The 24,681-nt window shown below is 40.4% G+C and overlaps 1 protein-coding gene across 10 annotated transcripts in view; it reads left to right on the forward strand.

Annotated features, from left to right (window-relative positions):
• The window catches only part of ANO4 (anoctamin 4), a 163,266-nt gene that overhangs the window by 93,493 nt on the left and 45,092 nt on the right, over positions 1-24,681 (forward strand). For 9 of the 10 annotated variants that reach the window (XR_013231294.1, XR_013231295.1, XM_077339174.1 and 6 more), the window contains 4 exons: positions 9,724-9,824; positions 10,004-10,105; positions 14,736-14,780; positions 21,027-21,158. Coding sequence is in view for 8 of the 10 variants with exons in the window: in XM_077339174.1 (XP_077195289.1) it covers positions 9,724-9,824; positions 10,004-10,105; positions 14,736-14,780; positions 21,027-21,158 (380 nt within the window). In the remaining 2 variants the exon portion in view is untranslated. The remainder of the gene's footprint in view (positions 1-9,723; positions 9,825-10,003; positions 10,106-14,735; positions 14,781-21,026; positions 21,159-24,681) is intronic. The other variant, XM_077339175.1, reaches the window with a different exon arrangement.

The following is a 24,681-nucleotide window of genomic DNA, read 5'->3' on the forward strand; positions in this document are numbered from 1 at the left end:
TTAGTATGGTTAGAATAGGAACTTCCTGAAGTTTTTCAAGTAATCTCTTCATGTGTCATGATCAGCTCTTTGGAGACTTTCTGGTCCTTTTAGCATACTTCCTCCCTACTTATCTATAGAACAGAATGAATGCAGACAAAACAATAGTTAGATAGTTAGTTCGCTCTCCCCTCTCTTTGTATACAAAGTTGTTTATCTTATTTTATTCTTTTAAGCAGCCTGGTGCTTTCTTCCTCTTTGCAAATCTAAACTCAGCCAACATTTTTTTACAACAGAGATAGAAACAGAAACGATGCTGTATTATGATTTTCTCCAAGATTCTTTGACCCAGAAATTTAGAAATGGATTTCTTTTTCAAGTAAATATTTCTTACTAAGTAAAGACAATAGTTGATGTACATTTTGTAGATTGTAACCAGTAAGTGGAAAATAGAGAAGTGAAATGTAAATTGTTTGAGAAGCTGTTTTTGTCTAGGCTGAATAAGGTGCATGCAAGAGAAGTTAGGATATTGGTTCCCAAACATTTGGATCCTGTGAGGACCTTTGGAATTCTGACACAATGTGATGGGCACAGGAAGCAGTGCCAACACAAAATGTCAGGGGATGAAACTATGCATAACTCTAAAAGTAACTCTTCAACATTTCAGAGAGAAGCTTTGCTTCAGGATGCCTTTTAAAATGAACATATTATTTAAAATACTTGCTTGTATACATGCAGTTTATCTTCAGACACGCAGTTAAGATCCTTATGTTGTGGCAACTTAAAAAAAATCTGTACAGCCAATCAGATTTGCAGTGGCTAATTGGAAACCACACCTAACACCTCTCACATTCTACAGACACTTGTCAGGAATGGTGTTTGCAGGTGCTCATGAGAACAACGTTCAAGACTCCTGCATTAGGATAATAATCTGTCCCTTGTAGGCAACATTTACAAGAAAGAAATATATATTTCTTGTCAGTTTGCCGGAATTTGTATCAGCATATAACAGTTTTTTGCTTTAATATTTTATGTACTTCTCATGTTATAAAAAGAGGAATATCACAGTTTCTAAGCAAAACAAATCCTTGAAAACCTAGCAAAATGTTAGTTTCTTTTGATCCTCATCTTTGATCCTCAATCTGTTCCAAGAGAAAGACATAGAAATGGGAGCATTCAAAGTATGATCTATGCTAATGTCATGAAATGTATTGCTAAAAGTTTTGACTTGGATGCCTGAGGTTCTACTGGCTGAATTTAAGATTCCAAACTGTGTAGTCAAAGGATTAATTTTCTCCAACTAAATGTATTGAGCTTTGGTTAAATGTATGCGGTTTTTTACCCTTTATCATATCTGGGGGTTTGCTATAGAATTTGGACAAAACATTGTTTTGGAAGAACATTTATTATCCCACATAACATGGTGTAGTTTTAGGCTGGTTACGGCGATGAAGATGCTTACCTATATGTGAGGTGCTCTCAGAATAAATGTCCCCAAACCTCAGGCAACACATCCCCCATTCCTGCAGAGACAGTTCCATTACACTGAGCTGAATGGAAAGAGTGAGCTATAAGGTCTGATCAACAGATGCTGCATTGTAGTGATGAGGTGGACAAGTGCTGAGGTGATAGAATGGACAATGCCATTTCGGAATGTGGAGTGAGATGGAATAAATTATTCTAATAAATCCTTTTACGTAGATAACAAGCACATGTCAGGGGATGATATATCCTTTCTTTCTTCAAATACTATTCTTTTATTTGAATGGAGTTTTAGATGGGGAAGTGTTAAGAATGTGATTCTCCCCACACTGGCAGTCTGAAGAGAACCTGATTTTTATATGGTTGTAAATTGCCTTGATGAAGAAGCAAGGTAGTATAGTGGCCAGAATGTTAGACTAGGAACTGGGAGACTCAAGTTAAAACCTCTGTTTTGCTACAGAGGCTAGCTTGGTGACCCAGGGCCAGTCTCTTTCAGCTCAGCCTATCTCACAGGGGTATGATAAGGATAAAATGGAGGAGAGGGAGATAATGTCAGCTGCTTCAGTTTCCCATAGGGGAAGAAGGTCAAGGTAGAAGTGAAGTAAATAAATAAACATGGTATATTAAAACAGCTGTCCCCAACCCCCAGTCCGGAGATCGGTACAGGTCCGTCGATCAGTCAATGCCAGGCCGCGGCTCCTCCTCGTCCTCCTCTCGGCTGCTGCCTTGGGGGCTGCCCTGCCACTCTGCCGCCGGCTCACCTTTGGTACTCTCCGGTGGCTGCCATGGCTGGGGCTCCCCCTCAGCGTGGCACTGCACAGCTGCTTCTGGCAGTGTCCCCCAGTGGGTGGCGGGAAGTCAGGGGTGCCGGCGGGAAAGCAAGCAGAGCAGAGGCTCAGGCAGTGGTGGCGACGTCCCTCGGCTAAAGACTATCCCCCCTGAGCCTCAGTAAAATTGTCAAGCATTGACTAGTGCCCGGTGATAAAAAGGTTGGGGACCACTGAATATAAATGTTTTTCTAAAATACTGCTAGAAGAAAGGATTTCTCACCCTTTCTCTCACTGGCCATGGCCCTGCTAGATAGTTGCAATCTACCTTTAAAGAAACACTGGGCAGTCCATTCTCAGGTCTCCGAGCATCATATCTAATTTGTCCCCAAGAATTTGCTCTTTTGAAAGAGAGAAACCCAAAAGGATTATGTAATAGCTTCTAGGGATGGGCATGAACCAGAATTTTCCAGTTTGAGGTTTTTACAAACCAAATAACCATACTGAACCTAGCTCAAAGACCCAAAACAAACCAGTTCATTTCAGGCTTGTCCATTTTACTCCGCCCTTCCAAGGAAGGGGAAGTAAAAGAGACCAGCTATATCAGGCTGATGGCAAGAATGCCCACCCAGCTATCAGCCTAAAATGGCACAAAAACTAGAAGGGGGGGGGCATGGGACTGGAACTGGAACTATAAAAACCCAACTGATGACTGTTAAGATCTTCAAAGGTTGAATGTCTGTTAAAATTATATAATCTTTATTGTGCACAATTTTTAAAAAACTTTAGGAATTAAAAACATATCTACAGCCCATAGGCTATTGCAAAACAGTGTGCTATGAACTATATGAACCAACAGACCGATGTGTTTCGGCCCTTTTAGGGCCTTCTTCAAAGGTCTTGTTTTAGCACATGGCATATGTATAGCAGCCAATAAAAACTCCAAAGTAAGAGCTGTAAAGTACAAGAGTCACTTAATGAATGAAGATGTCTATTTACCAGCCATAGGCTTTCTTCCATATGCTGTCAAAAATGTCAATGGTGTGTTCTCTTATTAGCATATGTATTGCAACGAGTGAAGCCATTTAAGTGGTTGATTTTGTCCCCTCCCTCTTAGAATCAGGGAGAAGTGAAACAGATCAGTAAAATTTCTTTCAGCCATTTCAGGCTGACAGCAGATAGGCATACCTGTCAGCTGTTAGTTTTAAATAGCTGGCAGGCTGTTAAACCCCAATTTCACTTTTCTTCGCTTGAAATGGCTGGCAGCAGGCCTTTAAACCCCCTCTCCCATTTCACTCCTCCCTGCCTGAAATGTCTGGCAGTCATTTTAGCAGTCTGTTTTTCTTCCCCCCACTTCTAAGTGGGAGGGAGTGAAATCGATCTCTGAAATGAGTTGCAGCTATTTTAGCCTGACAGCAAGGCAGGTCCGCTGAATCCCTACCAGCCAAACTCATGAACTGAACTGGACAAAGGTCTGGGAAATGTTCAGGAGCACCCCTGATCCTCAGTTTCAGGGGGCACAAACTGGGGCATTTTCATTGGTTTCTGTCTCGCTTCATGCCCATCCCTAATAGCTACTAGCGGTCTGTGTTTCCAAAGATCAAAACTGAAAATCAACCAAAATCTGATATTTAAAGCAAAGGCTTTTTTTTTTCTTATGCAGTTACTTTTGAAGACTGAATATTTTCAGTTCTTATCAGCTAGCCAAGAGTGTTACTTTCTGCTAGACTGAATGATTTAGTAGCTGCTTAAGTGGGAGGCTCCATATAAGTAAAATGATTTTTTTTCTTTCTGTTTTTACATTAGGAGAAAGGATAATAAAATACACTCTCGATAAGATCTCTCCATTAGTACAGTTTGTTTTAGTCTTATATGGAACAGAGAAACTTTCCTATCTGTAGCTCATAAATCTATTGCAAGCAATGTTGTCTTAACAACTGCAGTGTCAAATGTTTTTGAGGTTCACTTTTTGATACAAGCTTTTGAGGATACATTAAATCTCTTTGGAAGAAATCCTACCTTAATGTTTTATCACACCTATTTGTTGCTGTAATATACTTCTATTTTGCCATTATTTTTGCCATTCTATATTGCCATTATTTTTAAGACTTCTTTTTCAATGTATTATTCCAACTAGTCAGGGATCATGTAGTGAATATGATGTCATGATTGATATGGCCAATCAGATTTGTATATTTGAAGATAACACTGGAGGTAAGCCTTCTGTTGGATTTATTATGATTTGGAGAAAAGGGGGAATGCATCTGAATGTGCATTCCCATTTGTAAGCTAATCAGTTATGTATGGCTGAATGATTAGAGTAAGGCCACCAGGTCTTTCCTGGTCACTGGCAGGGAAAGGGAGATGGGTTTGCTTGTTCCAGATTGGGAAACTACTGGAGATTTGGGAATGTAGTCTGGGGAAGACATGGACCTCAATGGGGTACAATGTCAAAGCTTCCATTTTCTCCAGGAAAACTGATCTCTGTTGTCTGGAGATGAGCTGTAATTCCAGGGGATCTCCAGGGCCTATCTGGAGCTTGGCATCCTTTGAGGGGAGCCATTATTGCCTATGTTGCTTCAGCACTAGAGTTGTGTTCCCTCTTTCTGACACCTCTCTGTATGGACAATTCTGGCCCCTTTTGCAAAGGACCCCAAAGAACACTAAGATTGTCCAGTTCCAACAAACTGGTGATCTCTGGCCCAAAAGAAGTATGTCTGCTTTAAACCAGGGCCAGGGACTTTACAGTCCTGGCCTTGACCTAGTGAAATGAGCTCCCAGAAGAGCTAATGTCCCTGACGAAACTGGTTCTGTAACTGGTTCTGCAGGGCCTGTAAGATGGAGCTCTTTCACTAAGCATTTAGTTGTGACCAATAAAGAGCATGACGACTGTGGAGAAACATTGACTGGGCTCTGTCTACACAGATATGCCTCCCCCCCCCCGAGACTGTAAATCCTGCAGAACAAACCAATTGATTTTAAACGCAATTGATTTAAAGATTTTATGGTTTTAAGGTTTTTAATATTGTGCTAAGTCTAATTATTGATATTGTATTTATATTATGTGGGTTTTATTAATTTTAAATGTTAGAAACCACCCTGAGATGGCTCGTTGGGAGGTGCCGTCTATAAAATGCAAATAAATAAAAATTAAAAGCTACAAAAAGTGGAAAGTTGTATTTGTGAAAGCTGTGTTTGTGAAATGTGCCCCAGTTTTGTTAAACACTGGACTTCAGTGCAGTTCATCTATCTGAGATTCACTGAGAGTCTTTTCTAGGGATGGGCACCAGCCAGCTCACAAACTAAAGTTTAGGACAAATGTACTGCCTAGGGACACCTTCTTTGGGATGCTGTAAATCAGACCCTGTAAATATAATCTTCAACAAACTTGGAAGAGGGGTAGAGGAGAGTCAACCAGAGATCCCTTGTGAGTTTGATGCCTCTAGCATACCAGGGGGCATTCTACTGCTTCATGAACCTCATAAACTGAACCAGATGGCTAAATGTTGGTGATAGTCCATGATTCCCAAACCAGGCATACCACCAACCAAACCATATTTTCCTAGTTTATTCCCACCCCTATCTTTTATTTCTTGCTTACATTTATTTTCTAATATTACATTAAATGATCTTTTCATAATCTGTGTCTTCTTCACAAAATATCTGAAGGTATTCCTTCCATAGTTTTCTGTCATTCATGAAACATTTTAGTGTACTTTATTAGAACATTGTGCAGTACAATAATTGACTACTCGTTGAAATAAGGCTATGGCTGTTGCTGACAGAAATCAATAAATAAAAGTTGTCCCAAGGAAACCAATAATTTCTCCTTGCCAAATATTGACCTTGTTTAATTTAAAGCTTCCCTTACAAAAACAAAGGCAATTGAATCTCTGTCTAGCTTCCAGAGAAGGTTGACTTCATAATTTCGTGTCAATTAAAGTGCTGCTATCCTGATTCCTTTCAGAGAAAGAATTCTGTGGTCCACCAAAAACAAGCTGGTTTATTGTACAATCCTAAGAACCCTTACTTAGGAGTAAGCCCCGTTCAGTAGGATGTTGAGTAGACCTATTCAAGAATTTTAATTACCTTGTTGTACAGCTTCATCAAATGCGTAGCATGATTGGTATGTTTGTTTATTAATATTTTTGGTTGTGAAAACTCATGCTACAATAAAGCTAGCAAAATTGCTATGATCCCAGAATAACAGAAAGTCTGTCTTTGCCTTTAAGAAAGAAATGTTATCTGTGGCCATTGCTAGTCAACCACAACAGCATTGCCAGTCTTCAAGCCTTGGTTTCTGTTGGTAAAAGGATGGGGGAGGGGCAGTGATATATGGGAAATTGTGCGGAAGGGAAAATATGATGCCCTTGCAAATCCTTCTGGTTCCTACGCTTGTCAATATATCTAATTCTTAACATCACCAAATTAGTGGATACTTAAATCCAGAGAAGGGAGCTATAAATAGACAAGAAAGATATTTCTACAATCCTGAGAAAAGCCCCAGATTTGTCCCCCAAAATAGAAGGTTTAAATTTTCCAAAGTAATAGAAGCAACACCTTTAAAAATACATGCCCTCTATGGTCATTGTAAGGGTACTGAAGAAAAGGAAGGAGATAAAGGTTGGTGGGCTGGCGGGTGAGAAGGAGACAGGAGGTTGGCAATGAGAAACTCTTGAAGTTTTCAAGGAAGGGAAAATGGAAATCATTAGGGAGGGGGATGTGGGGTTGCAACTCAAGCCCTTATAAGACTCCTGGTTGAATTATTATGCAGTGAAATCTTCAATACTACTTATAATACTGCACACTGTCAATGCAAAAATGGTAACTGTTTGCATCAAGTGACAACAACCCTTCCTCTGGTTTTTAATTGTTTAGATTTTGTTATACTTACAAGCTAAAAATTAGAAAATTCTCAATCTGCTACCATTTTGGCTCACCAGTTGCAGTCCGCATTATCATGTTTTTGACAAACTGTCTATCATGCCACATAAAAGGTGCACAATCCTTCCGACAACATGCCAGCCATCTGATTGGTCCTCATTGGAAGACATCCACCCAATAGGGTGATGCCCTCTCCAGTGAGGGCCAATTAGAGGGCTGCCTTGCTATCTGGAGACTCTTACCATACCTGAGGAGGACAAGCCACCACCAGGTGAGGCCAGGAGCTGGAGACAACTGTTCAGTCGTGCTCCACTTGCCCTGCTCCCTGCGCTCCTGGCTTGCCTCCTGGCCATGAGGGGGGTGCCAAGCACAACACAGACACACTTCATGCAGCCCACCCCACTCTCCCTAGCCTCCTGGCCCCCAGGAAACCATGGAAGGGGTATAGGCCTGCTCTGCACCCTCCACAATGCTCTTACCAGATTCCTGGGCAGCGTGAAATGCCATCCCACCATCCCATGCACTCTGGTAGCCTGCCTTCTGACAGAACACCCACCACCATGTGTACATGTGCTGGCTCACCCCCTCTCTATGCATCTACTCCTGGCACGATGAGGAATGGTGCCTCACTGCACACTGCCTCATACCCCACCTTATGTGTCTACCTCTCAACAGGGCAAGGAAGGATGCCTTGGTGCACATCTCCTTGCTGCTCTCCATTTCCCACATTCCTACTTCTTGTTAGGGTGAGACATGGCAGCTGGGTGCATTCTGTCATACTGAACTGACCAGCTCATCTTCCTGCCTCCCTTTGGCGGCCGATTTGCTGGTGGCTCGGAGGGGCCGGGAGGGGGAGCCGGGCGCAAACACACGTGCGCAGCAGTCCGCGCACGCGCGTTTGTGCTGGGGCTGCCGCGCGTGCGCGGGCCCCCGGGCCGCCCTCTCCCCCCACTCCAGAGCAGCGGTCCGCAGCAGCCAAAAGGTTGCAGACCGCTGATTTAGGGAAAAGACAATTTGCATGCATGTTTACTTACAGTTCTGTTGCATTACCGCCATGTTCTTGGGATGCTGACTTTTTGCTGTATGGTTTTATGTCCTAGAGTTTTTAAATGAAGTTTTATAGGGGTTTTCTTGTGGACAAATTGTACCCCGCCATGAGCCAGTTTCAGGAGTGGCGGGTAATAAGTCAAAAATAAATGTGAAATAAATAAATCACTGCTGTTGTACCCCTGTCTGTTGTTTGCCACATTCTTTAATTGCACAGAAAGTTAACACTTCACAGTTAGTGACACATTTTTGCAAGGCATTTCTCAAGTGCAATGAGGAGGCTGAAGCCCCTTCTCCATGTGTCAGACACAATCTGAACTGGGAACCGGAAAAAAGGGAATTGAGGAGAACCTGCAGCTTGCCTGTGTCTGCTTCACCTGACACAGGGTGGGGACTGTGGATCCAACTGGTGTACTCCATAAAGTGTTAATTGGTGAGTACTGTGGTGGACCCCAGCAATTAATGCAGGCTGTTTTGATCTAGCTTTCCAGCAATTCCATTCTCCACACAGTAGCATATGATGGAAAACATTTGTATGGATGAGAATCATAAGAACATTTTATTGTACGTTGCTTCTTTGTTTTTTTGTTTTCTCTGGCATGTGGCCATAAATCGTTGCATCACTTTAAATTATGACTTAGATACCAAAACTTACTTTTCTACCCATGTAGCACCCTTTTCTATTGCAGAGGCAGTTCTTTGCTGTGCAGTACAGCACATTCCTCTGGCCCTGGGAGCATCCATTCATCTCATATCTGGTTTTCAGTGAACCCATAGCACCTTGTGCCAGAGAAAGCACTGTATAGCATGGGACCACCTACACAACAGACCTTGAGAAGCACAACTGGAAGCAAGGCTTTGGATTCAGCAGATACATTTAGGAACTGCAAAAGATGCCTTATTCTTATGGAATAGGGTTTTTATTATCTGTTTTAATGGTGATACCCACTTTCTCTACACCTATAATTTCAAGGGTGTCTATAGTCTATGGGGGCCTGATGGCCTGTATCTGAGATCTCTTTCAGCCAGCATTAAACTGATATCTATGAACCCATCTTTTTGTCTTGCGTATATCTTATGTGTGTTCTGTCCATCCTCCCCCCCCCCATTGGTGAATTATCATAGTGCAAAAGTAACTCTACTTACCACTGATGTACAAATGCACATCTATGAGTTAACCTGAGTCAGATCCCCTCCCTCAGTAACTGGAATTCAAATCCAGAAGTAAAATCTTTGTTGGAACCCCAGTTTGGGATATGGGAACTAACTCCAGTTAGCTTGAATGCCTGTTTTATTGTGTCATAGATTAGTGGAATTAGGTTCTACCTGGGATTATCCATGTGAGACAGGGAAAGGGAAGAAGACAGTGAATTCACGAACCCAGGTACAAGCCAGGTTCATGCGCATGTAAGTTTAATGTTGGCTTAAAGTGAGACATTGACTGTAGCCTGTATGTTGCATAAGATGTACTTGCTTATGTGAAATGGTCATTAGTCTTACTGCTGTGCCTTTAATGTGTGACTGTTGAGGACAAGGTCTACAGTTAACCCATTTTCTGTTTCAGTCATCTTTATCGAACAGTGATATCATCTTTGTGAAGCTGCATGCTCCATGGGAAGTGCTTGGAAAATATGCTGAACTCATGAATGTAAGAATGCCTTTCAGGTAGGTGCAGTTATTTTCTTCGTTTGCTTTTTGTTTTCATCGTTCTGTTTTAAAACTAAAAATGAAAGTGAAATGCATACGGTTGCTATTTCTTATTAGTGACCTGCAATTTTTATTCAGTTGTAAATTAAGGTGGTCTGTAGCAGTGTTGCAATTTTCATGGGGTGTTCTGTCCATAGGCCCTTTAACCCTTTCACTGCTGGAGCCCCCTGCATACTGGTGCCCTGCTGTTTTTTAAATGGACAGTTCTTTGAAAACAATGGAAGGTCGAGAAGATCCAGGTACGTACGGCAGCACAGAAGGTGCATGTCTGTTGGACGTATCTGGTATATTCGACACCAGTAGTTTGCCAGTTTGTATGGTGCATTGCTAAAATCAAAGAACAACTAATCATTTGCACATAGATTAGAATTTAGAACTTTCACACTAAAGTTAATCCTTACAAAATAACTTTTTTTGTCTTTTAAAAAGAGCAGTTAAAATGTTGACTAATATTGATGGCCGAATGAATACCAAAATATTATTGCAACTATTTTGGTATATTTGACTGTATATAAATGTTTCTGAAGTCAAATATTTGCATGAATGAATTTTTAATACCCAAAAACTAACATCTGCTTTATATAACAAATATAGAAATATAGAAATAGTTTAAACAAGTGGGAGGCCGGCAAGGACTTGTGAGGAGGGCATCTCCTTTTCCCGACTATCATATTTTGTCACATCATGAGAAGACAAGACTCACTGGAAAAGTTTATAATGCAGGAAAAATTGGAAGCAATAGGAAGGGAAGAGGATCTATGAGATATATTTATGCAATAAAAGAAGCAAGGCTATTAATTATTGGATTTTTTGAAGATAATTAATTTATAGGGTTGCCATAAATCCAAAGCAACTTGACATCACATAACACAAATACACACACACACAAAATTTCCTATTTCCTTTTACTGAAAGTCCCCATAGCCACTTCCCTTTCCCTGCTTCCACGTCTCCTTCCCACGTCTCCAGCCAACCTTCTTCAGCTTTCCCTCTTTCCTTTCCCCTAACAGTTGAATTACTAGCAGAGCCAAAGGCCGGTGTATACTCTAAACGATTTAATAGAGATATTTAAGTATCTATTTGGATTACCATTTTTCTTACAAGTGAGAGGACAACCACTGAGGAGCATCACTCTTTGAAAATGAGATATATCTAGAAACCATTCTGTTTGGATCCTACAATAATGCAACATAGAACTAAGAGACTTTTTACTTTACTTTTCTTTATTCTTTATAAATTTTGAAAATATTGTTAGTAGCCTAGGGATAGTTTTTTTTCTCTCTCTCTCACTTTGATTGTAGACACTACAAACCATCCCATTTGTCTGGATTTGCTTGGAAAACTTTGGCAGAGGTATATGGTGCCAGATCCAGTTGCTCAGTACCAGCTCCCAACCCTGGACTCCAGCCCACTTGTGGGATCCCTGCAAGAACAAGAGGGGCCCCTTACTTTCCCCTGTATTATTATTATTATTATTATTATTATTATTATTATTATTATTATTATTATTATTATTAGATTTATATCCCGCCACTCCCTTGCGACTCGTGGCGGGTAACAATATCACAAATCCCCATTAAAACCCCATTAAAACAATAATAACATTGCCAATATTACCGGCATGGCAAGAACGGCAGCTCAACTCCTCCCCCCTCCCTCCCACTACTAGCGGGTGGAGAGGAGGTCCTGATGATGTTTTGCTTCAGGTCCAGAACCCGAGTCCCCGGGTGGGGGCATAGATCTATTATCAGCTCTGGCCTTAACCATAAACCTGGTGGAAGAGCTCCGTCTTGTATCCCCTTCCCCACACTACTTCCTCTTTCTCTCCTCTTTCTCTCATCCCATATGCCAGGATATATATATATTTCATCTTTCTATATCATTCTTGGAGGTGCCCTCTGCAAGGCCTTGCACTTTGTGGGTGCAAATCTGTTGGTTGTTCCCAGCCCATATGAAGTATGCATGGCCTCAACCAGTGCCACGACCTTTTTGGTCCTGGCCCTGACTTGGTGTAATGAACTCCCAGAAGAGCTGAGAGCCCTGACAGAACTCTCACAGCACCTGCAAGATAGAGCTCTTCCACAAGGAATTTGTTGAGGCTGCAGTAACCAAGATCAGGAACTCCTTCTCAATTTAGCCAGGACAGCAAGCTATTCTCCCCTTAATTTCCCTGAGACACTGTGAGTGGGGATTTGTTGAGTGAGGGGAGGGGAGGATGAGGTTTGCTGTTCGCCGTTGGGGAGGGCTAGGTTTTAAGGTTTGTTTTTACTGTGGAGTTTTATTGTTGTAACCCACCATGAGCCAGCATGCTGGGAGTAGTGTGTAAGAAATCAATCAATCAATCTAAAATAAAATAAACATACAAAGTTTGAATCCAGTGGCATCTTTAGCATACAAACATCCATGATAACACAACGAGGAATGAGGGCCAATAATAATTAGTGGAGGAATGCTAAACAAAATAAAACAATCTTTACCCACTCATGAAAGACAATGTTAGAGAGAGACAGATTGACCTCTATGGAGACGGCGTTCCAAAGTGGCCAGGCAGATACTTGTGGGTGACTCCCAGAGCAGGGCGATGATGGTAGCAGATTGGTCACCTTTTCATCTTACAATTGTAAATTCTTTAATCATTGTAAGTAGCATGCAAAAGTACTTCCTTCTGTCCTTTCAGAACCTTCTGCCAGTCCATTTAATTGGCAGTTCAGTGTTATCATTAGCGAATTATCATCATACTGTTGTTCTCTAAATACCCACTCAATTATCTTTTGTTTGGAGTATCCTTTTTTGCTTAACTACTCTTGTTGTTGTTAGGTGTGAAGTCGTGTCCGACCCATCGCGACCCCATAGACAATGATCCTCCAGGCCTTCCTGTCTTCTACCATTCCTTAACTACTCTAAGACATTCCAAATTAACATCTCTATAGATTTTAGTTTTTATCTTTGATTTTTGTCAAAGCCTTATACCAGTTTTCTGATTTCTCACAATAAGCTTCTTCTCTTAATGTTTAAAATCTATTCATTTGAACTGATTGTGGTGGAATTTCAATAATTATGTAGACTGTTTATATGTTTACATAGGGTGGGTTTCAGCCTTTCCTCCTCCCATGAAGGGGGGGAGAAGCTTGCACATGTGAGCAGGGGGTTCTGCTAATCCCTCTGAGATTCTCCAGCACTGGGAATGGCTTTTCAGGATGGGACTATAGAAAGAATATATCTACTTTTTGTCCTGTGGATCTAAGCCATATATTTTATATTTATACAGTATACGTTATACATGACTGTTCACAATGGTGTGGACTACAGCTCATACTAAATAACAAATAATTAAGCAGTATGATATTTTAATCATTTAATCATTGCTAAAGTCCAAGTTTTAGCCTAGCATACCAGTAATGTTTTTGTATTTTTGTATTTGAAACAATGCAATAAATTTATACAATAAACTTTTAATTTGAAGATTTGCAATCTAGAATTGCTTTTGATTAGGTGCTTTTGAAAAAAACTGAACATACATAAAATGAGAAGTGTGGTGTGACTCCTGAATATCCCAGAAGACATATAAATGCACAAATACAAAATGTCTATGATTTATGATTTGACATTGACATCTAGAAGACTCAGGGAGAGTCAAGAAAATGAAGAATACTATGGTGTCAAGACATGCAGTCCATTCTACTAGATCGATAAAATCAGAGTCCAGTAGCACCTTTAAGACCGACGAAGATTTATTCAAGGCGTGAGCTTTCAAGTGCAAGCACTCTTCCTCAGACTTGCATTTGAAATCTCATGCCTTGAATAAATCTTTGTTGGTCTTAAAGGTGCTCCTGGACTCTTGTATTGTGCTACTTCAGACCAACACAGCTACCCATTTGAATCCTTTCTACTAGCTATTATACAGGAGAAGTAAATGCGTAGCTTTCATTTGCTGGAATTAAAGACAATATGAATGCAGTCTAAAATTGCACACTACCAAACACAAGAGGGCAGAAAATGTTAGTGGTTCATGCTTCCTGTTTGGTCCACTTAAAAAATAGTCTCATGTTAATTTACTGCATCTTCTCCCATAATCAAATAAGTAGACTTTCTCTGCATTGGGGGCTTTTGCATCTCACTGCAGTAATTCTTGAAGTGCTGTTATATTTACTATAGGTCCATAATTTTCTCATCTTCTTGAAACAGAAGACCAAGAGTATTTCCACATGGTACCGAGTACCACCTTGGTCCTTCTCAGAACCATGCTTTAATGCTGAATAGAAAGCAGGAAAGAGCCATTTTTAAATCAGCTGGACATTCTAACCAAAGTAGCTACTACATTCTCTTTATAAAGCCACATTCATTTTAGAAAAATGGGGGAGAAAAGCACCTGCCAAATACATTAATGTTGTTTGTGCCCTGCATGCATAACATGCAAGGAAAAGCTGCAACAATTAACCCAGCAACAATTAACCCAGCATCTGCCTAGTTAACCAATTGCATGCATAGTTATGGCAACTGCATAGTTTCTGCATTTGTATCCATTGTGATTTTTTAAAATGTTTCCCAACTCCTCCCCCCCAAAAAAACAATGTATCCAAGATTCTTTGAAAGAAAAAATATCTCCGGGTCCCCTTCTTTGACCTGCATAATGTTAATGGAAGGAAGAAGAGTAATAAGAGTAAGACCCAAAAGCCTTTCCAGTTTCCCCGGTACCTACCGCTGTTTTTGTGTTTCTGTGATGGTTCTGTCTGTTAATCTCTCTTTTTAGTTTCTTCCTCCACCTCTTACAGGCTTCTGTCTTCAATCTCCTTTCCTTCCTTGCTAGTTCATACTGTAACTGACGATGGGTTTTCTTCTCGACTGGCTTCATTTTTGCTGTTCTTCCAGGAGAAAAATCTATTACCTGCACCGTCGTTACAAGTTCCTGAACAGGTGAGTGACATTTTTTTCCTTTGGTAGTGAAAACCACCTAATAAAATCATTTGGTGGGGGGAGTCTATCAGGGAGGAATAACCTGAACTAGGGTTTCCAGGTACCTCCTGGCCACTGGTAAGAAAATGTGTGTGTGTGTGTGGGGGGGAATTACCAGATTCAGAAAATGTTGGTGGAGCCTGGGGAGGACAGAGACTTCAGTGGGGTACAAGGCCATAGAGGGCCCCATCCAAAGCAACCATTTTCTCCAGGAGAACTGATCTGTGTAGTCTGGAAATGAGCTGTAATTCCAGGGGATACCCAGGTCCCACTTGTAGTCTAGCATCCCTAATCTAAACTATCAGAAATCCTGTAAATGCTCTAATTACAGTGACACATTTCCACTGTGACCAAAGTATTAGTGACTTTACCTGTACACTTCTCAAATATTTATTTTTATTCAAATTTCTGTTTTTTCCTTTAACTAAAACTGTCCTTATACTGTCTACTCCCTTGGAAGTGCATTTTGTATATGGCTGTTCTCCCTGTGATACGAAAAAGAAAGGGCCAGCAGATGAGAATAGATAGAATGTCTCTAAATAATTAATAAATAAATCCTTATTTTATGACCTGCCCTTCCCATGAGAAAGATAAAGAAAATAAAGTGCACAATTGTCTTAATATGGGACACCTGAATTGTGTGTTAACCGGCTTCCTTTAGTTTCAAACACAGAAAATAGCTTCCAGAATAATATCCATCCTTTACAATGGAATAACTGCTTTGAAATGACAGTCATTTTCCCCATATTAAATAAGTAATGATCTCTAAAGTGTCTATATCATCATTTCATTTTCAGAGGAATAATTTTTGTAGCTAGTTATGAAACCACAATAACCCTAAAGCTAGATTACTGTAACACACTGTACATGGGATCATCCTTGAAGATGACCTTGAATCTCTAACTGGTGCAAAATATGTCAACTTGTTTGTTAGTTTGGGATAGTCAATGGGACCATATCATTCCTGTTCTGAGGTCCTTTTACTGGCTACCGATCAATTTCTGGATCCAATCTAAGTGAGTTGGAGTTCACTTGTAGCTCAACATGACTTGGAGCTCACAAATGTGAAGGACTTACTTCCCTTGCATGTTGCCATGCAGCAGCTTCTTTCTTCCCAGCAGGGTCTAACCAGTATCCCCATTGTTTAAGCCTGTTCTGCCACAATCAGGCCTCAGGTATTTTCCATGGCTGCCCCATGCCTCTAAACCAGTATCCTAGAAGAGGTCAGGGGGTTCCTGCCCTGTTAACTTTATCATTAGACTGGAAAACAGAGCTGTTAGGGCAGCCTGAACAAAGGGCAAACTTACTTTTGGTGGGGACATAAGTTGTTTGTCTTTTTTATTTTTAATATTTTACTCTGTTTTATCAGGTTATTTTATATTGTTTTTCTGTTGGTATTACCTTGGGTCCTGGGATGCTTGGGAGAAAGGCAGATAAATAATATTTAAATAAATAAATATTTAAATGAGTTACATATACTGTATAACATTTTGATTCTGGACCCAAATCATAACTCATATTCGTCCTGCTTCCTGAATACTACCTCTTCCAGAGTTCCTCTTCTAAAAAGTTGGTATAAATGTTCTCCAGACTGTCTTTAGTATATTGAAGGCATAATAAGATTATCATACCTGTGTCATCCGTTCTAAATTAGATACACCAATGAGATTAGTTATGCACAGAATTTACACACACATCCCACATGGTCTTGAACATTTCAGTTTAAGTGTACCATTTCTCCAGGAAAATTGCTGTTTTGATTAACACAGCTAGTATTGTACTTTGGATTCTGGCTGGTTTGATCTTTTTGGTATAATATATTTCACAGTGGAGCAAATAAAATTGCAGTCATATTAGAGCTGGATTGTGGATTGATTAAGAAAACCTAAATACAATAGAACTGCATGTCATTCACATCTTTAGGGTACTAAAAACTTATATTTATCTTATCTTCATAAGTATGGGCCAAATCCATGTCAGTGAGGCATATGGAAGTCTCAACTTCTTAGGGGAAACAGTATTCTTTGTCCTGTTCAATGTAATTAGCATTCAAACAGATTACCAATGTTTGAGTCCAGAGGCACCTTTAAGACTAGCAAAGTTTTATTCAAGATATATAAGCTTTCGTGTGAATGCACATTCTCCATACCTTAAATAAAACTTTGTTGGTCTTAAAGGTGACGCTGGATTCAAACCTGAATCTATATTCAAACACAGTGTAAAATTTAGAGTTTTTTCCCTCTTTCCCCAGAGTAGGTTCATGTTGCTATGAGCCTGTAATCTTTGATTCCAAATAGTGATGAACTTGTGAATATAAACAGCAGTGTCTATTCAGAAATGGGTACCCAGAATACTAGAAGCTATGTTCTCTAGGTCAACAACCACATACACTTTGCCTTTGACCTAGCGGCATCACATTGGGAACAGTCATTTCTAGGGGGCAACATGGTTCATGAAGAGTTCTCATTCACTAGGACCATTTAGCACAAAAGAACTGTGTATCAACATAGATGCTAGGTTATGTAAATTATGCCTAATTACACTTTACTTGGAAAAAGGATTAGGCACTGTGGTCTCTACTGTTTTGTATGATAAGTGATGAAATTTTTGTACCACTTAATGTGTCATGATAACAATTATGCTATGCATCAATTTTTGCTGGTGGTTCCAGATTTCTAAAAATCTAATGCACTAGTTATCATTTTCCCTATTCTGTTGCTTGTACTGACTCACTGTGTAATCTGCCTTGAGTCCCTGTAAGGCAGGTGGACTATAAGTACTGCAGATAAACAAAGAAATACTGGGTTATGTTGACCCAGGTCAAAGGAAGAATCTGGTAACTTTGTTAAGCTGAGCAGGCCTCTGTCTGATCAGTAGCTGCATTGGAGATTTTCAGGGATATCTTTATGCCTCTGTGAGTTCCATGAATAAAGAAAAACAGGATGTAAATGTACTAAATACATCATTACATTATCAGATTATTCCTCAGTGCTATACAGTCCCATTTTAGACCAAACTATATGTTACATAAGAGCCTCTTGTGGCGCAGAGTGGTAAGGCAGCCGCCTGAAAGCTTTGCCCATGAGGCTGGGAGTTCAATCCCAGCAGCCGGCTCAAGGTTGACTCAGCCTTCCATCCTTCCGAGGTCGGTAAAATGAGTACCCAGCTTGCTGGGGGGTAAACGGTAATGACTGGGGAAGGCACTGGCAAACCACCCCATATTGAGTCTGCCATGAAAACGCTGTAGGGCGTCACCCCAAGGGTCAGGCATGACTCGGTGCTTGCACAGGGAATACCTTTACCTTTACCTTTAGATGTTACATAGGATGCATAATAGTGATGTATTTAAAATTGAAAAGCAGACTTTGAGGCTGTGCTTAGGAATCAAGGGTTGGAGGGAGGGAGGGAGGCTTAACCTTTTCTGTGTCTGATAGCCTCATATCCTTTGCTCTGCATTGAGAAAAATAACTTGTTTTGAGCAGGCAAACGGTGGGTGAAGAAAGAACTTATCCCTGTCCATCCCCCCCCCCCCCCCGCCCAAAATGTGGGTATTCCCTTTAAGTGTACAGAAACCTCAGCTGCTTTACATTTTTAAAAACTGGAATTTTGGTTTCATTCACTCTGAGTAGCTTTTAGTTTAGCCTTAAGCATGGTCAGAAACAGTGCATTTGAACCTCTTGAGAAATGTCCAGGTGGCTGAAAATCTGAGTGTTCATATCTTCATTCATTCATTCATTCATTCATTCATTCATTCATTCATTCATTACATTTTTATATAGCCCTCCCTTGCAGCTCAGGGCAGTTTACAGGGGACATGAAATCCAATAGGACAGATATAGATAAAATCAGTAATTGAATCAATATTAACAACAAGTCAAGTCTTTATTATTACGGTACTAGACCAGTAGTCAAATTACAAAATATATAAAAACATCTGGCATTAACAAGGTACATAAAAGAATCATTAATAACTAAAACATTATAAAAAATTAAAAACATTCCAGCTATAAGAATCATTCTAACCAGTCCATGTACTGGTTAAAATTGCTTTTTTCCACAAAGGGTTTGCTTTACCTAATGATGTCTGAATCATTGGTTGTGCTGTGGATATCCACTCTTGAGAAAAAAACTTTGCTCATATGGTCTATCCAAACAGTTAATACTGTCTCTGGGTTTCAACCGAGCCAAGGAAACGATATTAACAACAACAACATCAACACTGAAACATTAATTATTAACCATTAACATTTTGACCATGGCCCAGCAGAGTGGTCAGATCATAACTTCCCACAATGGGCATATCTGATAGAAGGGGCTCTAGAGGCTCAATAGATATTGTCAGTTCATTGGCCTCTACCAAATGCTTGGTAGAAGAGCTCCTTTTTGCAGGCCCTGCAGAACTGTGCAAGCTCCACCAGGGCCTGGATCTCTTCTGGGAGCTCATTCCACCAAGTGGGCGCCTGGACAGATAATGACCTGGCCCTGGTTGAGGCCAGATGTGCATCCTTGGGGGCTTCCTTGGATCACTAGCCAGTTGGAGTTGGCTGAGCGTAGTGCTCTTTGGGGGCAGGGTATAGGCAGAGAGGCGGTTACTCTGGCAGTCTTCCGTTTGTTTTCATCTGTTGAAGGGAGATGATTAAATCTATGAACCTGTGTTCCTTTCAGTTCTTACACCATATGATTTGTCTTTTTCTATATAATTTATTGCATACTGAGACAATGTAGCTGAAACAAATTGACAAAGCAGCTTTAAAAAAATCACCCTTTGTGATACATGAGTGGGCAGTAAAGGGAGGCAAAATAACTATTTCTCTCAAGTTTTGCTTCTAGAACTTTCTACTTGGCTTCCCAAAGCTTCCTGCTTAATGTCCTTAAAATAGCTTGTCAATTAAGGCACACATTTAAATTAAATCTGTTCAAAACTTCAGGAAATAAAATTGCCAAGAGCTTATTTGAGCTTTATTAAAAAATGTTTCTGTTTTGTCAGAGAATAAATTAAATGAAACTGGTGTTCCATTGATATCAGTGGCACTATATAAGAATATTATAATTACTGGATGCAATTTTGAGGTCAATCCACACCCCTCGCCTGTAGTCACCTTGAGGCCCCGGAGAAAAATTTAGACTCTGGAAAAGTTTGTTGTCATTGCAGAATATCTCTGTTTAGAATAGCACTGCACTTCCTGTCACAATCCTCAAAATCATTAACAATTTTCTGTATCTCTGATTTGGTCTGTGGGGCAGTAAACAGAAAGACAGCCCAACAGAGGTTCAGCATACAAAAAGAATATACACCTTTGCAGGGGCAATGCAAGAAAGGAGAAATCTTTAGGGATGTGAAGTTTTGCTTTTGCTTTTGAACTGTGGCCTGTAGGCTTGTTTCTATGCTGTTTTATATTGTTATTCAGTTATTATATGACATTACCTTCCTTTAAATGGTGTGTGTGTATGTGTGTATGTATATATGGTCTATGCTGTTGCTTTCTTTTGAAAAACATATGCTGCTTAGTGGTTTGTAGTATTAGTTATTGAAAGCTGCCCTTACGATATTCAGAGTAGAAATGTGAGGGGAAAGTGCCGTAAATAAAGGTTGGTTGGTTCTACTGTACTGTATACCGGGGTCCCCAACATGGTGCCTGTGGGAGCCATGATGCCCACCAAGTGTATTTAGAAAATGGGTGGGGCCAGATGGGGCTTTTGCCCAGGAGGGCTTCTGATTGGCTTTAGCGGAGTTTTAAAATTGTTGTGAGCAGCTGCCAATACAGCACAAGAATCTTCACTGACTGGTGGTAATACGCATGTATATGCAAGAAAGTATTTTTAAATAGCACATTCATTTTCAAAGGCATCGTTAAACAGAGCTTCTGTGTGAAATATTAAGGACTTGCTATTGCTTTTAGACTTCTAATCTCACTCCCTGACACTTTGCAATTGGCTCTGTCTAGACTCTGCAGCAATGGCCAATTTGTAGTTGCACCCACCACCCTTATAAAAAGGTGCCCAATGTCTCAAAATGGTTGGGGTCCCCTGCTGTACAAAAATATGTTCTGGAATGAAATAGCAAACATTTCTGCCCGTGTTGGAAACCCTTTCTGGAAACACTTTAACTATCCTTGTTCATAAGGAATGTCAGAAAATGTAAGAAAACTAGTTCAGTGGTACTGATAATTCTATGTTTCATTTGGTGTTACCTTTCATGTGCTACAGAATCGAGAAACAATTAAGCAGGTTTCGTGGATGGCTACCTAGAAAGCCAATGAGGCTGGACAAAGAAAGACTTCCGGACCTGGAGGAGAATGACTGCTACACTGCCCCATTCAGTCAGCAGAGAATCCATCAGTGAGTAGCTGGCACTACATAAGAGAAATCTTTAGATAATCTGTTAGCATTTTATACTGGGGGAAGAGAAGCCTGTAACCAAAATATCAGTAAGGAAAAACTCCTACAGATTACTCAGACATTACATTTTTGGCTCTCTTAAGTGTGTCTTCAGGACACCACTTACTCATTACTGCAAAGGGATCCTGAAGCATAAACCCATGCCAGCTACCCTCTACTTGATGGGAAAAAAATCAAATATTGATATTGCTTATAGGATGCAGTATATGCAGCATAATCAAAAGCTGTGTTTCATACTGCACCAAACCGTTTGTATAAGAAAAATGGCCAATCCTTAGTAGTATGATAAATATTTAAAGGTTCATAATAGTGACCCATCGAATAGTCTGCAATTCTATTGTTCTTAAAAATGGCATTTTCAAATCCCTAGACCTACACATTACATACACCTAAATAGTGCAGTCGTATGCAGTTACACCAGTGGGCTTAGGCTACAGTAACTCTGCATGGGATTCTGTTGAAAGTCAATTTTTTTACAGCAGCAGCAAAAGAAAAAAATGTAAAACCTGAATTGACATATCTCTGGTGGAAAGTCAATTCAAGCAGTTTGTAAGCCATCCTGCCAAGGACCTGTGGATTGCAGAATACAAGAAATAATGTTACCATCTTTTCTGCATCCTGTTCCCATTCATCCTTCCACCGCAGCTGAACAAGTACTCATTTGCTGCTGAATGAATGAGCCAGAGGAAGCCATCTGGGTGAGACTTCTGCCCACAACCTCCAAGAATATACAGACAGTTCATACGTTAGTTTGAAACCTTTTTTTATTTAAGGGAGTTGTCATCTCTTTTGGGCATTTAATATCAATGCTCTGAATTGTACCTTAGCAAGCATAGAAACTGCCTGCTGCTAAGAAGCTATTTGTTAGCTTAAGTCAGGGATTCCAACAAGTATAGGTGGCAGGACTTATCCAAGCCGCCATTTGGCGGGTGAAGGGCGGGGCATGCTCATGCTGCGGGTGGCAGCACGAGTAACGTGAGGGGCAGGGCATGAGCAACCATCTGGGACACCATCTGCCTACTCCACCTCTTTGTTAGATTAAGTAGAGGACTCCAATGAGTATAGAACTGACATAGAATAATCTGTATGAAATAGTTACTAGTAGGATAATCTCTGAAATGTTTTAATCATTTGAACTATTCACCAAAGCAGTGTGTTTTGTATCTACAGTATTCTAAACTAATTCCCAGTGATAGGGCCTTCAGTTGTAATGATTGTAGTTCATAGAGACAGGGTTGCCAGCTTTGGGGGTGGAGCCAGGAGCGGGTGGAATTTGGGGGGGGGACCTCAGTGGAGTATAATGCTATGGAGTCTACCCTCCGGAGCAGCCTTTCTGAGAAGTTTCAGATTTCTGAGAAATCACACTTGAGCTTTTGAATTCCCTACTGACAGAAGCATATTTGATTCACTACTTACCTACTCTCTTCTATTTTAGAAAAAAATATAATTTATTTGTTTTCTAAGGCTATACCTTGCTTTTAGTGTTTGCTAGTTTACAGATGACTTTATGGTAATGTAACAATGTGTTTTTTCAGTTGTGCGGACTTTTGTTCTTAGTGCGTTAAATGTTGAATTGTTGCTCACTAAATCAGCATGAGTCTAATAAAGCAGGTGGGATAAAAGTTTTTCCTTACTCATATATTCACTTTTATTCTATGACCTTCTTTCTGTGTATCTCTTTCTCCCCTCTCTGCACTGTTGAACCAAGCAACAGACAAATATCCTTAGTTTCAAGAAAATAAAATAATTTCTAAAGGCAGTTTTGACCTACCTGATATTGGGGTAAATGTTGCACCAGCAGACATAATAGTAATAATAGTAATAATGATGATAATGATAATAGTCAGTGCAAGAGCTGGAATCCATGCATTTTTAACTGTTCTGCTGCCATCTGTTGTACTTCACTTTGTCAAATCACAAAAAACAAGCCGCCAACCCTACCTGGTAATGGTGAGATGATTGTGAGCAGGCAAGTGTTTGAAAGTAATATTTATTAGTATTATTTTGAGAGCACTTGATTCACAGATATATGAACACATAACAAAGAACGTTGATGGAACTTCTATGGATTTTTCCTCAAGGCGTGCAGACAAATGGGGCAAGGTTGCCGTGAGCTACTTTCATTTTTAACTTTAATAGTTGGGAACCACAAGGTTCTTGTGTGACTAAATGTTGCTCGCATGGTGCTGCTGTCAAAGATCCAGGTGGATCTGAGATTATTTGGGGGAGGATGGGGTCCACTGTAGGAAAGACCAATTATTACCATCTACACAAAACAAAAGTGGTAGTGGTTGGTAGTGTTACATGGAGGTTCAAGTTGACTTTGAACAAATGGGAGAATTATCAGTGACTTGCTATCAGGTATATGGGGGTCTGTTTTTAATTAAGAATCCTTATTTAACGTAATCCTCACTGAGTAGATCACCCGCTTAGTGTCCTCAATAAATGTAACAAGCAAAGCAAAAATAGCCCAAACCTAGGTTTGTGCATGCATATCGATTTTTTTGGTCAATCAACAAGGAGGCGCATAGACATTTATTATAGAGCAACATCATATTTGGTCTAAAGCTGAAGTTTGTAACCTGGAAAGTTTCCAGCAAAAGAGATTAATTGGCTGGCTTCTTCCCAGCTGCAGTCAAGTTAGTTCAAGGCTATTTTTTAGATGTCACCATGGTGCATTCCCTTTATTTTGTTTGTTAGCTGTAGTAAAACTGATTTGAACTTTCCAAGTTAATGGGATTCATATCAAAGTAATTACTCATCTCTTAGGAAACTGTTTCTGCAGCTTGGCATTTAAAAAAAATGGATATGATAAAAGCTGGATAAAATAATACCCCGGCATCTGTACTGCATCATTTAAATTTAAGTGTCTCACTGTAGCCATGCATAAGCATCACTATATTTGTATTAGGTGTTTGAGATGACAGTCCATTGTCAGGTTGCTCCTTAATCCCAACAGCTTTGTTAGGGTTCATAATGTCAAGTTGGAAACTGACATGTCACGGATATCAAGCATGCAGTCCTATCTGATGCATGTTTACTCAGGAGTAAACATTGTTTACTCAGTGGGCTTATCTGTAACAGCGGGCTCGCTGTTAATAATAACGTGCTAAGGGCTAAGTGGGTAGTGAGTGGGCGTGGCCGTGGGGCACGGGGGAGGATTCTCTTTCCTTCGGCCCGCAAAGCCCTCTCGTCGCCTTGCAGAGCCAGTGAGAGGGCTTTGCGGCCCAAAGGGAAGCGGCCGTGGCACCAGTGTGTGTGTGGGGGGGGAATTCCCTTCCCTTTGGGCCGCAAAGCCTTCTCGCCAACTCACAGAGCCAGCAAGTGGGTTTTGCTGCCCAAAGGGAAGCCTTTCAAAGCCCATTTTTGGGCTTTGATACTAGTTTTTAATAAGTCTGCAGCCTCAGATGTGCAAAGGTATTTGGTTGTATCCATTGATCACTGTAGCTGAACTAGAGAACTG

The sequence above is a fragment of the Paroedura picta genome, chromosome 5 (genome assembly GCF_049243985.1).
Source record: "Paroedura picta isolate Pp20150507F chromosome 5, Ppicta_v3.0, whole genome shotgun sequence".
NCBI lineage: Eukaryota > Metazoa > Chordata > Lepidosauria > Squamata > Gekkonidae > Paroedura > Paroedura picta.